Here is a 12,552-nt window from a genome sequence, read left to right as displayed (position 1 = left end):
TTTGGTTGATTGGTTGGTTGATTAAGTTGATTTAACTTGAATTAAGATGGTTATTCAAAAAGAATGACTGTGGTGAGAGCTGAAGAGCAAGTTTGGTGCTGAAAGAGCGACTGTGGTGAGTACCTGTGAGCTATTGGCTTGAGAGAGGGAACATAACTCACAGCACAGCAGCGAACTCATCTTATACATTCTCCCTGTAGTAGATCTGGTGTAAGGGCCTGAGCACTTCTCCTGTCAGTGTTGTGTCCGGCTCCATTGTGTGGAAATGAAGCTGAGGGTTGACGGAAACATTGACTCCAGACTCACGAGGCAGTTAGAGTCATGGCCTAGTAAAGCGCCTCGTGGCTGGAGTCGAATTGAAATGGCTGATATGTCATCTAGTCCGAACTGTGCTGGAATGATCGAGCTTCTGGGTCAAAGTCTGGAGGCAGACGTCAAGCCTGAATTTGGCGGAGATCTAGCTCTTGTGGCTTTCGATGGTCGATCCTTACTTGCATCTAGCAGCCAAGTCGTCGATGTTAGCGTCGACTGAAACGGAAAGGTGCAGCACGTGCACCACGAGTCTCCCTCCCCAGTTCAGTCGATTAGCGGTCCATTTGAGTTTCTAGACCTCGTGAAGGAGCCTTCCACGTTCACCTCACTCTTCCTGTATCCGGTATCATCAACGATTTCGCATGCAATACGAACGTGGTGACTTTAGTAGATGTTGTCAATCTGGGTTACGACAGCCGTGTTCAGAATATTGACAATTGACATCGCGGTATGCATCACAAGAAAGGAGTATGTTTTAATTTGTGCCTGAATGTTTGATGGATCGATCAGTAGTTAACCCTTCTACAGTCGTCACCAGTTTGCTCACTACATGTGTCCAATAAAAGAAGTCTCACATGTTGTCATCACCGAAACCACGTTGCAGCAAGCATAGACGGGATATTCACGTACAAATGGGTTCGCAAGGATCGAGAAAAGGTAGAGAAGTGGTATAGAAACTTTAGCCGCATACTAAAGCGACTTAGCGCATTCGGAAGTTTGTTGTCTTGATTTCCACAACTTGATAGTGGGACCGAGCTTTCGAACTCTCTCATGATTGAACGCAATTTATTTGCACCGTCGAACGTTTGAACGGATACTCCGGTTGTCAGCCTCGAGGGTGTACAGTATACTGTGCCCTTCTGCTTGGTGAAGTCGTTTTGGACCACTCACGACCAAGGAGCATTCGGTATCAGGACCGTGTGCTAATCACCCACTGCCGGAAATCGTGCGTGACTGATGGGGTCTTTGGCCTAATCAACTCCGTACATGATCGATTGTTCATTTCGTGGAAACCTTAACCTCACGAACTGTCTTTCAGTACTAGGTATTCTGGGACTTGAGACGACCCAGACTGCCTTGCGTGACAGAGTGCATTGCTCTCCTGTCAACATTGACATTCATCTATGACCACAATAACTACGGAACGGATCTCCTAGAGCTTGCAGCTATGTGACCTCGACACCCAGCATCAATACAGTGGCATTGTCCCCTGTGTTACCCTGAAGGCTTCCTCCATGATGGTTAATCCTGCATCAATCTGTTTTGCGGTTATGACAATGGGAGGTGCGATACGAAAGACTCCTGCGAAAGAGGCATGACTGGACAAATTGGCCCACAGTCCTAGCTCATACATCTTGTTAGAGACGCTTGCCGCCAATTCATTGGCAGGAGATTTCTTGTCACGATTACCAACGATCTCAACACCGCACATGAGGCCGCGACCTCTGACATCTCCTATACAGCCGTACCGCGCCTTGAGCCTGAGCAGGCCCTCTTTGAGTTGTTTGCCTCGTGCACGAGAGTTCTCGACTAGATTATCCCGAAGGACTATCTCAAGCACTTTATCGCCAACTGCGGCAGGAAGAGGATCGTTGACGTGTGTCGTGTAGAAGCAGAAATTATTCTCAGCACATACCTTCTCAATTTTATCGCTGGTGACCACTGCACTCAAAGGTAAGCCATTTCCAAGCGTCTTGCTCAGAGTCAAAATATCAGGCACGACGCCTTCAAAGTTGACTGACGCGAACAGATCACCGCAACGACCGATACCAGTTTGTGCCTCGTCAACAATCAGAAGCATGTCTCGTTGCTCGCAGTGTTTCTTTAGAGCCTTGAGATATCCTTCTGGAAGAACATGCATCCCTGCCGAGGACTGGATACATTCGACAATGCAAGCAGCCAAAGAACCACACGAGGCACGATCAATCAAGCTCCAGCCATAGTCGAGCTCCTTCTCCCAATCATAAGACCCGTCTGCATTCCTGAAAATCGATCGGTACGCGTTAGGTGGTGGAAGCATGTGCATACCAGGCATCAACGGCCCTTGCCCTTTTCGTCCAAAATGGTATTGTGTCCCTAGAGCCTGAGCTGTTACACCATGCCAGCTCGCACCCAGGCCAACGATCTCGAATTTCCCAGTAAAAACTTTGGCCATCTTAATGGCAGCTTCATTTGATTCGCCGCCAGTGCTCAAAAAGAACGCTCTATCCAGACCTTCAGGCAGTACCGACGTCAGACGATCAGCCAATCGAAGGACCGGAGGCGAGAGCATTCCAGAGAAGAGATGGTCAAGATTGGTTGCGTGTTCTGTGATGGTTTGGACAATTTCAGGATGGCCATGCCCGACAAGGCATGACATCTGCCCCGATGTCCAGTCGAGCACTTTATGCCCAGCAGCGTTTTGTACGTATAATCCACTGGTGTGGACTATGATATCCTTCTCGAATTTGGTTCCATAATTAATGAGCCGCTTCGAAGCAATCTCTTGAAGTCGAGCTTCCTCGTTGCTATCAGCCTTGTTCGATACAGTAGAAGTCTTCGAAACTATCTTGTTAGTGAGGTCCGTCTGAGGATCGTCCTGGATCATCGGAGCCATTTAGGCCTCCCACTTCGCGATATGCTAATGGAACTACCAAGAGTGCTTCGCAGGGATCTTTACTGTAGTCAACAAGCGATGTATCACAACGGTACAAGCTGCTGAGGACTGCAGTATGGCTATCTTATCCTCACATTTCCCAAGTTGACCGACGGCCAGCAGTTAACGAGAGTGGTGCAGCAACTCCAGGAGCACAAGAGGTCGCCGACGGCGAAACGATACAGTGATTGGCTCCGGAGATAATTTGGAAGCGTTGCCTTCAATCACTGACAAGAATTTACCCGCCAGTTCAGGGACTCCGCCCCGCCATACTGATTCGACACCCCAACGTGACCTGAATTTCCTACTATGTTGCCTTGCTATCATTTTCAACTCGCGGAATTCAAGAAATTCACGTATCAATTCTGTAGGCATGGTAGTCAAGCCCTATCGACATCTTGCTTATCGGGGGAACAATTTCCTGCCATGTAACAACAAGATAGGTTCGCAGTCTTCGGACGTTATTTATCCGGCTTGTGAACGTGGCTTCAAACTGTTCGTTTTTCCTACAAGGACAGGCATCGCCCTCGTCGCATGACCCATATCATACTGTATATGGTTAGTATGCACGTGCAAATCCTAAGCGTGTACAATTAGAGACTTGTTTACGTTGTAAGCAAGACAGACCCTGTCTCACAGGAGGATCATGCCAAGCCCAAGCCTAGACAAGATCGATTTGGGGAGTAGTTCTTGCCGACTTTCGAGAATGTACTCTTGCACCAACCTAGTGCCATTCTCGTTGGGGCTACTTTCCCAGAGACAGATTCTGGGTCATCTACGTCTCATACAGAGCCGTCGGGAAATGCTGCACTGGATGCGGCGGGTGCCTCTTCTGCTCAATCAGGCTTCAGCATGAAGACGGCGCGTCCTTATCGATCACACAAGTATCCTGCTTGTACCAGATGTCACAAACGGCGGTCGAGATGCACTATTGAAATACCTGGCTCAGCATGTCTGCTATGTCGTGTTCATGGAGTTCCCTGTTCCTCCGAATCAGCTAAGAAGGATGAAAGATCAACTCCTAAAATCGGCTTCATCCATCGCTCGCTCCTGCCCGATTCTGGCTATGTTGACACTACATCACATGTCGTTGGACCCGTTGTTGCTCGCGACACCCAGATCATAGAGAACTACATAGGCCCAATATCGACAGATGTACCAGATGGGGAGCAAGCTCAAAATTCCAGCGTGTCACAAGCACTGAACAGACCGATTTACCAGATGCCTATACCACCCAGACGTCCAAGTCCGCCAGCTCAATGCAACTGCTCACGTAACCTCCCACTCGAGCTGCTCGCACAGGTGGATACGTATTTCGAGAAGCTGATTGATGTGTACTTTGAGCACCTTTACCCAGCCTTTCCATTGCTTGACGAGCAATGGTTCATGAGCAAGCTAAGTGACAGGCAAGCCCTGCCTCCAACGTTTCTTGCGAACTTTGTAGCATATGTGCTCTACTATTGGAATCTGGGCCCTGATCTCATGCTACATGCCAAACCGGATCAAGACTTCGCGTGGTCAGTTGCCGTGCAAGCCATGATGGCAGATCACCAGAAAGCAGATATATCCTCGATACTTACAGTTGTCCTGAACGTTGCCGGTCGACCTTCGAAAGGCTTTGTCAGCAATTTGACAAGTGTCTCTCGTGCAGTTGCCATATCCCACAGTGGTGGTCTCAACCACGATAGTCATGATTGGAAGCTTGACGATCATGTCAAGAAGTTGAGGTGGAAAATGTGGTGGGCTATACTGATACACGACCGCTGGTACAACTTTGCCCAAGGCACGCCACCATACATAAATAAAGCGCACTACGATGTGCCAATTCCTACCATAGATTTATTGGCTGGCGATCGTGCAAACATTCAGAAGCATTACCGTGCAGCAGAGTGCTATATTGAACTCTGCGAGTTGACAGAGACCGTCGGAGATATTCTACCTCTAATTTATCACGTTAAGTCGGGAAACGATGGTATGGCAGCAGAACAGACATCGAGATCAGAAATTGAGCTGAATAGATGGCAACAAACACGTCCGAAATGGATCGACTACTATAATTTTGAAGACCGTCCGCTAATCCCAGGGTTAGTCAACCTTCAGTTGTCCTATCTCGCCGTTCGTATGCTGCTGCGTAGGTTGGCTTGGCATGAGATATGTCAACGGGAAACAGATCCGTCACCAACCTGGCTTGAGAGCTGTCTCAATGCAGCAGGCAATATCGCGAGGTTTGCTAGTTCGTTGAGCCCTTCAGAGCTTGCTGGCTTCTGGTTGCCTTACAATGCCCACCACTTCACTTCGGCTGTCACATTACTATTACGTTGTGCGCTGCAAACCAGTGATCTAGCCGTACGGAGGCGCAGCATGACAAGTGCAAGGACTCTGGTCGACTGTCTCAGGCGTTTCAAAGATGAAAACAATTGGGATCTAGCAGAGACGGCTCTTACACAGTGCGAACCTATTCTGAGGACAATCGAGGATGCATTGGTAAGGAAGTCGCCCACCACGCAGCCTCAGAATATAGACCAAACCTCAATCGGTGTCGACGACGTCTTCTGGGACAACCCAATGCTGCAATATCCGGGTTTCGGTTGGTCAGGTCAGCCTGAACAATTATTTCCTGGCCTCTTCTCTGATCTTTATGCAGACCCAGCCCTCTTTGAGCCATTCCCCGAAGCACAACAAATTCGTTGAGCAGGCAGCATCCACCGTCTCAACTAATAGAAGAAACCAACCATCGCCACTTCCCATGACTGCTAGCAGCACCCTAGCTGTTCAAAATCTCCCTATTCCTTGTCACCACCAGCGCTGATTCTGGTACTGGCCATGAAGACGTCGGAGGAAACCTCTCGTCCACTGCACAGCACAGCTGCCATTGCCGGAAAGCTTTGCAGCTCACGAGCATGAAACGCCACGTAACACGAGATCATTCTCCGCAGGATGTGCTTCGTGTTGTACTGGCTGCTGAAACCGGAGTCAGCGGTGTTGTCATAGATGTAATCAACTAGCTGAACCACATATTGAGGTCTTTTCCAAAGATCGCACCATGCTAGCTCTTCGAAGAGTGCAAATATGGCCACTCTTTTGAGTTGCGGTACTTCGTATCTATCTCCAAGGACACATAGTTTAGCCAGTTCCAGCACGTCCGACACCATAACAATGACACCAGATGCAGAAGACCGCAGCGTACTGGCCACCTCCTTAGCCAGGATAGGGACGTCGAATCTAAAGAAATTGGTGTCTTCATTGATATGCTCCGGACTCGTTCTCAAAAGCGCCGGCGCACCAGGTGCTAGCTTCATGTTATATGTTGAGACTTTGTGAAGAAGACCATAAGCCAGGGCGCATGACTGACACAGCAATTGTTGAACATAGATTGCGGTGTTGGCACAGCCTGACTTAACGCAAGGGGAAAAGTTTGATACTGTACCGATGTGACTGTCTGTTTGCAAACAGGCATCGCAGATTGGAAAGCATTTCGAAAATCCAAGTGGGTTATCCTTAGAGCAATACGGACATTTGAATGTGTTTGGCCAGAGTCAAGGAGCAATACAATAAGTTGACCCAGTTCTGGCGAAGGGTTCAACTGTAACTCATTCTCGGAGGCTCTACCAGTGGTGTAGTCTGACTTCATGGATCGTGCAAAGGTGAGAAATACCTCAAAGGTGCTTGGTTCGATATCCGGGAGGTCTGCTGTATTCTCTTCTGCACTGTTGACCTGGTCTTTAATCTTACTGGCTATGATAGGGGAAGCGGGCTCGATCAGACTTCTTTCGACCTGGAAAAACTGCCGCTTAGAGCCAACACGAAACCAGAAGAACTCGTCACCTGGCTCCCTGTTACAGCATTCATTAGCATGGTGGACAAGAGGTCTCAAATGCACTTACGCAAATGTGTCGACGATCTCAGCTTTGACGTCCATACTTGCAGCCTGGGACTAGACAAAAGTCTGGACTGTTTGCAATCTGCGAGATGAAACCCGACACTGGAAACAACCAAGATATGCAAGAACAAATCACTAGGACAAGAGAGTGGAAGGTTGCAAGTGTGAAAATCTGCGTCTTCATAAGCAAACAAATCAAACCCTTCACCAACAAATTTCGACACTATCACGACTTGCTGAATTCTGGCAGACCCTTTTTACCCGCACCCACAACGTTCCATAATCTACGATTTGCATACGAAATGTCAGACAAAAAAGCCTCGTGCGTTGCGCACTTTGATTTCACCAAGTAAGACCTCAGACCAGTGAATCAGCTTCTATACCCCATCATATACATATTGTTGAGCAGTACATGTCGTACAAGATAGCTACTGACATCAAGCAGGTTGATGAGTAACGACATCTTCAGCTTCATTGTCGGTAGTGAAGATGACGGTAGTGAAGATGAATGCTTTAAAGTCCATGTTTCGGCACTCAGTGCGATATCTGGGCCGTTGGCCTACATGATGACAAACAACGCGATGGAAGAATCAATCAAGAAAGAAGTTACACTTAAATCAATCAAGCCTCAAGTCTTCGCTCAACTGATCAAATTCGCGTACATGGGACTCTGCGGAATCGCTGACGATGCAGCAAAACCTCCTCCGCTCAAGATCCCGGAAAATTTCCAGTGTCACAAATGTTGTCAATATAGCTCTGCACTCATATACCCATTTTGCTCTGAATCCTGCAGAAAGCAGGTTATCAGTATAAAGAAGTACCAAGACCCTGAGTTTACCTTCTGGTGTGTCGCAACAGGTTGTTCGAGCACTGTTACTTATCGAACCGATATCAGATTGGCCTGCTCGATCTCTGACCATGAGTTATATCCCACAGTCAGCACAGACTTCCAGCCAAATATCAGGAACTCCAAAAAGCGCCTGTCGCCCATCATTTGTGGACCGTCAGTATGCCTGTGAGAGTATGTCTTACACAGTCCTCAAAGAACAAGTCGGTTGCGAAAGCTGTTGATCGACCAACGAATTGAAATTGCTACATTCCTGCTGCTTGTGTCACATCACTAACTTGCCCCTGGATGCTATTCGTGCAGAGATGTGATTCTCTTAACCACGTCATCCACTAATTGAACTTCCTGCATTTTGACTAACCACCGGTCAGATATACACGACACATCCCCGTACCACGCCCCAGCTAGCCCCCCAAAGATAGCCCCAACAGTATCCGCATCGTCTCCTAGGTTCACAACCTCAATCGCTCCCTCCTCAAAAGTGTTAGTAATGAAGAACGCCCATAACGCTGCTTCAAGACTATCAAGCACGTAACCACTGCTCGAGATCTTCTCCCTAGGCATTTGCTGCCACATTTCCAGCCTCTCATATTGTGCAAGGCGTGCACGAATCTCGGAATCAATATCTTCTCCCGCTTTGGCAAGCCACTCACGAATGCATAGCGCAAGTTCTCCTTTCGACGCACCTCGCAATGCACGAAAGACAAGAGCACAGTACAACGCACAAGCGTGCACACACCTTCGGTGCGGATGCGTGACCTGACTACTCCGCTTCCCCAACTCGACCGCCTCCTCCTCCGTCCTCGCGACCAGCGCACAAGGCAAAACACGCATCAAACTTCCATTACCGCACCTCCAATCCTCATTGAACTTGTTCGTCACAAACTCCAACGTACTCAGTTCAGGCTTCTTTCGATAATATTGCAGACTCTGCCTCGTCTGGTTCCCAACGTCGAACGCATATCCTGGAACCGAGGACATGTATCCTTCGTCAAGCCACTTGACATACCTGGCGGCTTGATCAAGTGGGTCGTGAGCACCGTTCTTCGAGATCAGGGAGTGTGCTAGACATAGAGCCATTGAGGTGTCGTCTGTGAAGTGTCCCGCGGGCAGGCTGAAGTTACTGTTGGGCAGCATGTCGCGGACGTACTGGGAGGAGTCCATGATGCGAGGCTGGAACTCGAGGGGTGCGCCGAGGGCGTCGCATATTGCTAGGCCGTAGAAGGCGGTGCGGATCCGGGAGGGGAGGTCTGGTGGAGATTGTGTGGACATGTTTTTGTTGGTGGTAAGGTCGATTCAGTCAGTTGCCTAGGAAGCAAGGCTCAGAAGTATCAGTACTAATTGAGCCGTACCTGTTGCTAAGAGAATATACTGAGATTGAGACTTTCAAACGAAAACGACAGAGCGATCAGTAGCAGGAGTAGAGACAACAGACAAGGCAGACAGAGTGGTGCCAAGTCTTGGCATGGCTTGTTTAGGCAGCCATAAGGCGGATTCCATGCACTATCAAGTTTCGGGGCAGTATTTTGCAAAGCCTTTGGAAAAAACTTTCTTTCGCAGGGCTGTGATCGCCTCTTGTGCAGAGTCGAAGCGTTCATCACTGCGGTAGTATGGACTAGATATCAGGGTTTTTGACCAGATCGAAGACCATGGACGGCGACCTTTAACTTGCTCGTAAGCTAAAGATATGTCAATCTTACGACTCTTCCTTCGTTTCTTCAAGGTGCTTCGTGTTCGTTGGCTTCAACAGCTCACCAGTTGTCTCGACCTTAATCGGCTTCGCAGGTACAAGCACAAAGAAAACTCTGCAATTCTCCTTCGTGCTGCCAACATTAGTAAAATAGCCAAACCTGCACAAGAACTAGACTTACTTATTCTGCCAAAGCTATACACAACAGTCAGTCAGCACATCATCGTCACCGTCATCATCACCGTCACCATTACCACCACCAACAAGAAAACTCACATGATTCGTTCCCCTCTGCACAACCACATCCCCCCTTCCCACTGTCGTCCTAACCCCATCATCAAGCACAAGATCCAACTCCCCATCCAACACAACCCCATAATCCACGCTCGTCGTCCGATGGAAAATATTCACCTGATCCCTCAACTCCCTCGGCGCATCCTTGGGGACAGGCGGGAAATCCACGATACGGCACACGACGCCCTCGTTGCTGACGAGGTTCTGCATTTGGCCGTGAGGGTCGGTCCAGGGGCCTTGCGCGGATGCTGGGTGGCCGTCGGTTCGGAAGATGGACGTGAAGCCGGGGACGAGGCTGTTGGGGGGTGGTGGGCCGCCGGAAGGGTCGAGGGGGTTGGCTGGGGTGAGGATTTGGTCTTGGCCTATTATTGCTTTGCCGTCGGGGCTGTGGTCGGTGACTATTCGACGTACTGGAGGTAGTTCTGCCATGGTTGAGTCTTTGCCTACGTCGTTGCTTGTTTGGATGTGGTTGCTGATTTGTTCTATGCGTTGTGCTGCTCTGCTTCCCAAAGTTGAGGATGACGATGGGATCGAGGAATCTTTCTGATCTTTTGCGCCCATGTATAAGTTGATTGCCTCAAAGCTGGTGAGTGAGTGTTGCTGCAATGTTTAGTGTAAAGCCTGTAAGCTTGTAAGCACTACGCTTCGCCTGTTATCACAAACAAACTAGGCGTGATTCATGGTTCGGAGCCAAGGTTGAGGTAAGCTCGGTGCGGAGTAATGACGGGCCGACAGAAAGTTTGAATACATTGTACTCATACTTGCAAATGTTATACTGCAAATCTTCTATCTCATGCCACTCAAATCTCGTGCTGTAATTGTGTTAACGAAGAATATTGATGTACGCCGTTTCTCATGAATCGTCAACGAGCTGCCATTTCTTTTCAGTCTCCTTTTTGCCAACCCGGACGGCCACTGCCGTGAGGGTGTCCTTGATTGCTTCTTTCGAACATTGTGGAAACTGCTTCTTGAGAATCTCAATCAGACCCAGCTTGGTAAGATCGCTTCCGTCAACAGCTCTTCTGAAATCTGCCATCAGATCTGGCTGAATGAGCTTCAGTTGTTTGTCGCTATTGATTCTCTTTTGTTTCGCAGCTAGAGTCGGCTTACTGCTATTATCAGCCTCAACCTTGATAGTCGGAAGGGTGTTTGGAGATATCGATAAAAGCGGCTGCCGTGGAGGCTGCATTGATGAACTCGTTTCTGACTTGATGCTGAACTTTTGACCTGACTCATCACTCCAGTGCTTCGTGGAAAATGGATCAATAGGAAAGGTTGTGGAATCGTGTAGGAAGTCCATCCGGTATCGCTGAAGGTCTGTGCCATTGTCGTCAAACGTCTCACCAACCCAACAGAGACCACTGGAGACGGGCTCCATGTCTGACGATGGTCCCTTCTTGCGAGCAAGATCATCTGCATCATCAAGAAAATCGGCCATGTCATCTAAACCGTCTTCACCATCAGACATTTCGTCTTCTTCGTCAAGATCCTCATCATCTTCGCCTGGTGGTTCCCATTCGGCCTCACTGTCATAGTCGTAGTTTGTTTCTGGTAGAGCACGAGTGAAGGGATTTCTCTTAAGTTTCTTCGTCGTCCGTGGCGAGACTGCTCGAGTATATGTGCCCTGATATGGTGGTCGTACATCTTCCTTGAATTGCAAGCACTTGTAAGAGGCTCGACTCAGTGCCTCAAGAGCAGGACTATCCAGCTCGATAATGTCCAGTCCTGTAGCTTGAATGTTCTGAATGATGTCTCTGACAGGAATGGTTTTCCTCAAACGCTTGACAGGTCTGCCGAACTGTTCCCTTAGGTCTAATTGAGTAGCCTCCGAATCTGTTGTAACCTGGAAGACGACTTCTCTGTCAAGTTTGAAACGGTTGGCTGGAGCGATTTCAGTGTTGTCAGCAATGAAGAATGGCAGAATGAACTTTTCATAATCAGGATTGCTGGGTTGGTTGAGCTTTTTGGGCTCGAATGTTGGTCTCTCGGCATCGATACTAACGACTGACGATCGTCGGCTTGAGGCACCATCTGAGACGTCTTCTGGTGTGCTTGGTGGTGTAGCTTCTGTCTTTGGTTTGCTGAAGAAGTTACCAAGTCGCATTTGAGACTGTGAAGGTTAGCACTGGTTCTTGCTTATGGTAGTGAGACTCACTCTTTCTTTTCTTAGCCTTTCTGCCTCTTTCTCAGCATCCTTCTGCTTCTTCTCAGCCGCTTTCTGAGCCTTTTGGGCATCCTTCAAGGCCTTCCCGGCATCTTTGACTTTCTGCTTCTCGGCCTTTTCAAGGTCTTTGGCTCTCCTTGAGATCTCTTTCTCTTCAGCTAATCTTCGCTTCTCCTCTTCCTTCCTTGCTGTTTCCTCGGCTTTTAGACGAGCTTTTTCGTCCTTTTCTCGCTGCTTGGCAGCTTTCTCGGCCTGTTTTTCGGCGAAGCTCAGTTTCGGCCTCTTCGTCACTGGAGTCTGCGAGCTTTTGATTGCAGAGCCTGGCGCATCGACGCTGGCTGTAAGGTCTGTCAGAGAACTGCTTGTGCTGGGTGCTGGTGAGGCATGGCGTATGGCAATGTCCTGCTCATTTATTGCAGTGTTCGTCAATACAGCAGAGTCTTGGTTGACGACAATTGTATCATCGTCATAAGACCTCTTCAAAGGAGTTGTTGGGGCAACGTAAAACGTGGCGTCGACCATGGTGATAGAGTTGTCCTTTAGCAAGTCATGTGTACGAAAAGTGGCGAGACGATCCTAACAGTAAGTAGGTATTCAGAGAAACAGAGACAACAGCTCTAGCAGAACAGCAAATAAAGTGTCAATATCATGAAGCTGCCGTTTGAAAGTACGAGCACCGTGGCTGCGATTGCATTGCTACACTTCGAAGTTCTGGAAGGAACGCGTCTAG

General features: G+C 48.7%; 5 protein-coding genes across 5 annotated transcripts; all 5 read right to left on the bottom strand.

Annotated features, from left to right (window-relative positions):
* Positions 1–1,501: 1,501 nt before the first annotated feature.
* On the bottom strand, positions 1,502–2,908 carry LTR64_004768 (uncharacterized protein; the record flags this gene model as incomplete). The annotated part of the gene is made up of 1 exon (XM_064899112.1): positions 1,502–2,908. The coding sequence occupies one exon, from the start codon at positions 2,906–2,908 to the stop codon at positions 1,502–1,504; it is 1,407 nt and encodes a 468-aa protein (XP_064755069.1).
* Positions 2,909–5,730: 2,822 nt separating this feature from the next.
* Positions 5,731–6,866, bottom strand: LTR64_004767 (uncharacterized protein; the record flags this gene model as incomplete). The annotated part of the gene is made up of 3 exons (XM_064899111.1): positions 5,731–6,294; positions 6,462–6,780; positions 6,832–6,866. The coding sequence occupies 3 exons, from the start codon at positions 6,864–6,866 to the stop codon at positions 5,731–5,733; spliced, it is 918 nt and encodes a 305-aa protein (XP_064755068.1).
* Positions 6,867–7,965: 1,099 nt separating this feature from the next.
* On the bottom strand, positions 7,966–8,946 carry LTR64_004766 (uncharacterized protein; the record flags this gene model as incomplete). The annotated part of the gene is made up of 1 exon (XM_064899110.1): positions 7,966–8,946. One exon carries the CDS (start codon positions 8,944–8,946, stop codon positions 7,966–7,968), a length of 981 nt encoding a protein of 326 aa, XP_064755067.1.
* Positions 8,947–9,370: 424 nt separating this feature from the next.
* Positions 9,371–10,087, bottom strand: LTR64_004765 (uncharacterized protein; the record flags this gene model as incomplete). The annotated part of the gene is made up of 3 exons (XM_064899109.1): positions 9,371–9,497; positions 9,546–9,559; positions 9,641–10,087. 3 exons carry the CDS (start codon positions 10,085–10,087, stop codon positions 9,371–9,373), a joined length of 588 nt encoding a protein of 195 aa, XP_064755066.1.
* A 424-nt stretch (positions 10,088–10,511) lies between these two features.
* Positions 10,512–12,344, bottom strand: LTR64_004764 (uncharacterized protein; the record flags this gene model as incomplete). Its single annotated transcript, XM_064899108.1, has 2 exons — positions 10,512–11,768; positions 11,814–12,344. 2 exons carry the CDS (start codon positions 12,342–12,344, stop codon positions 10,512–10,514), a joined length of 1,788 nt encoding a protein of 595 aa, XP_064755065.1.
* Positions 12,345–12,552: the final 208 nt, after the last annotated feature.

Source organism: Lithohypha guttulata (genome assembly GCF_036872675.1).
Source record: "Lithohypha guttulata strain CCFEE 5908 chromosome Unknown scaffold_3, whole genome shotgun sequence".
Taxonomy (NCBI): Eukaryota; Fungi; Ascomycota; class Eurotiomycetes; order Chaetothyriales; family Trichomeriaceae; genus Lithohypha; species Lithohypha guttulata.
This window is presented reverse-complemented; position numbering and strand designations above follow the sequence as displayed.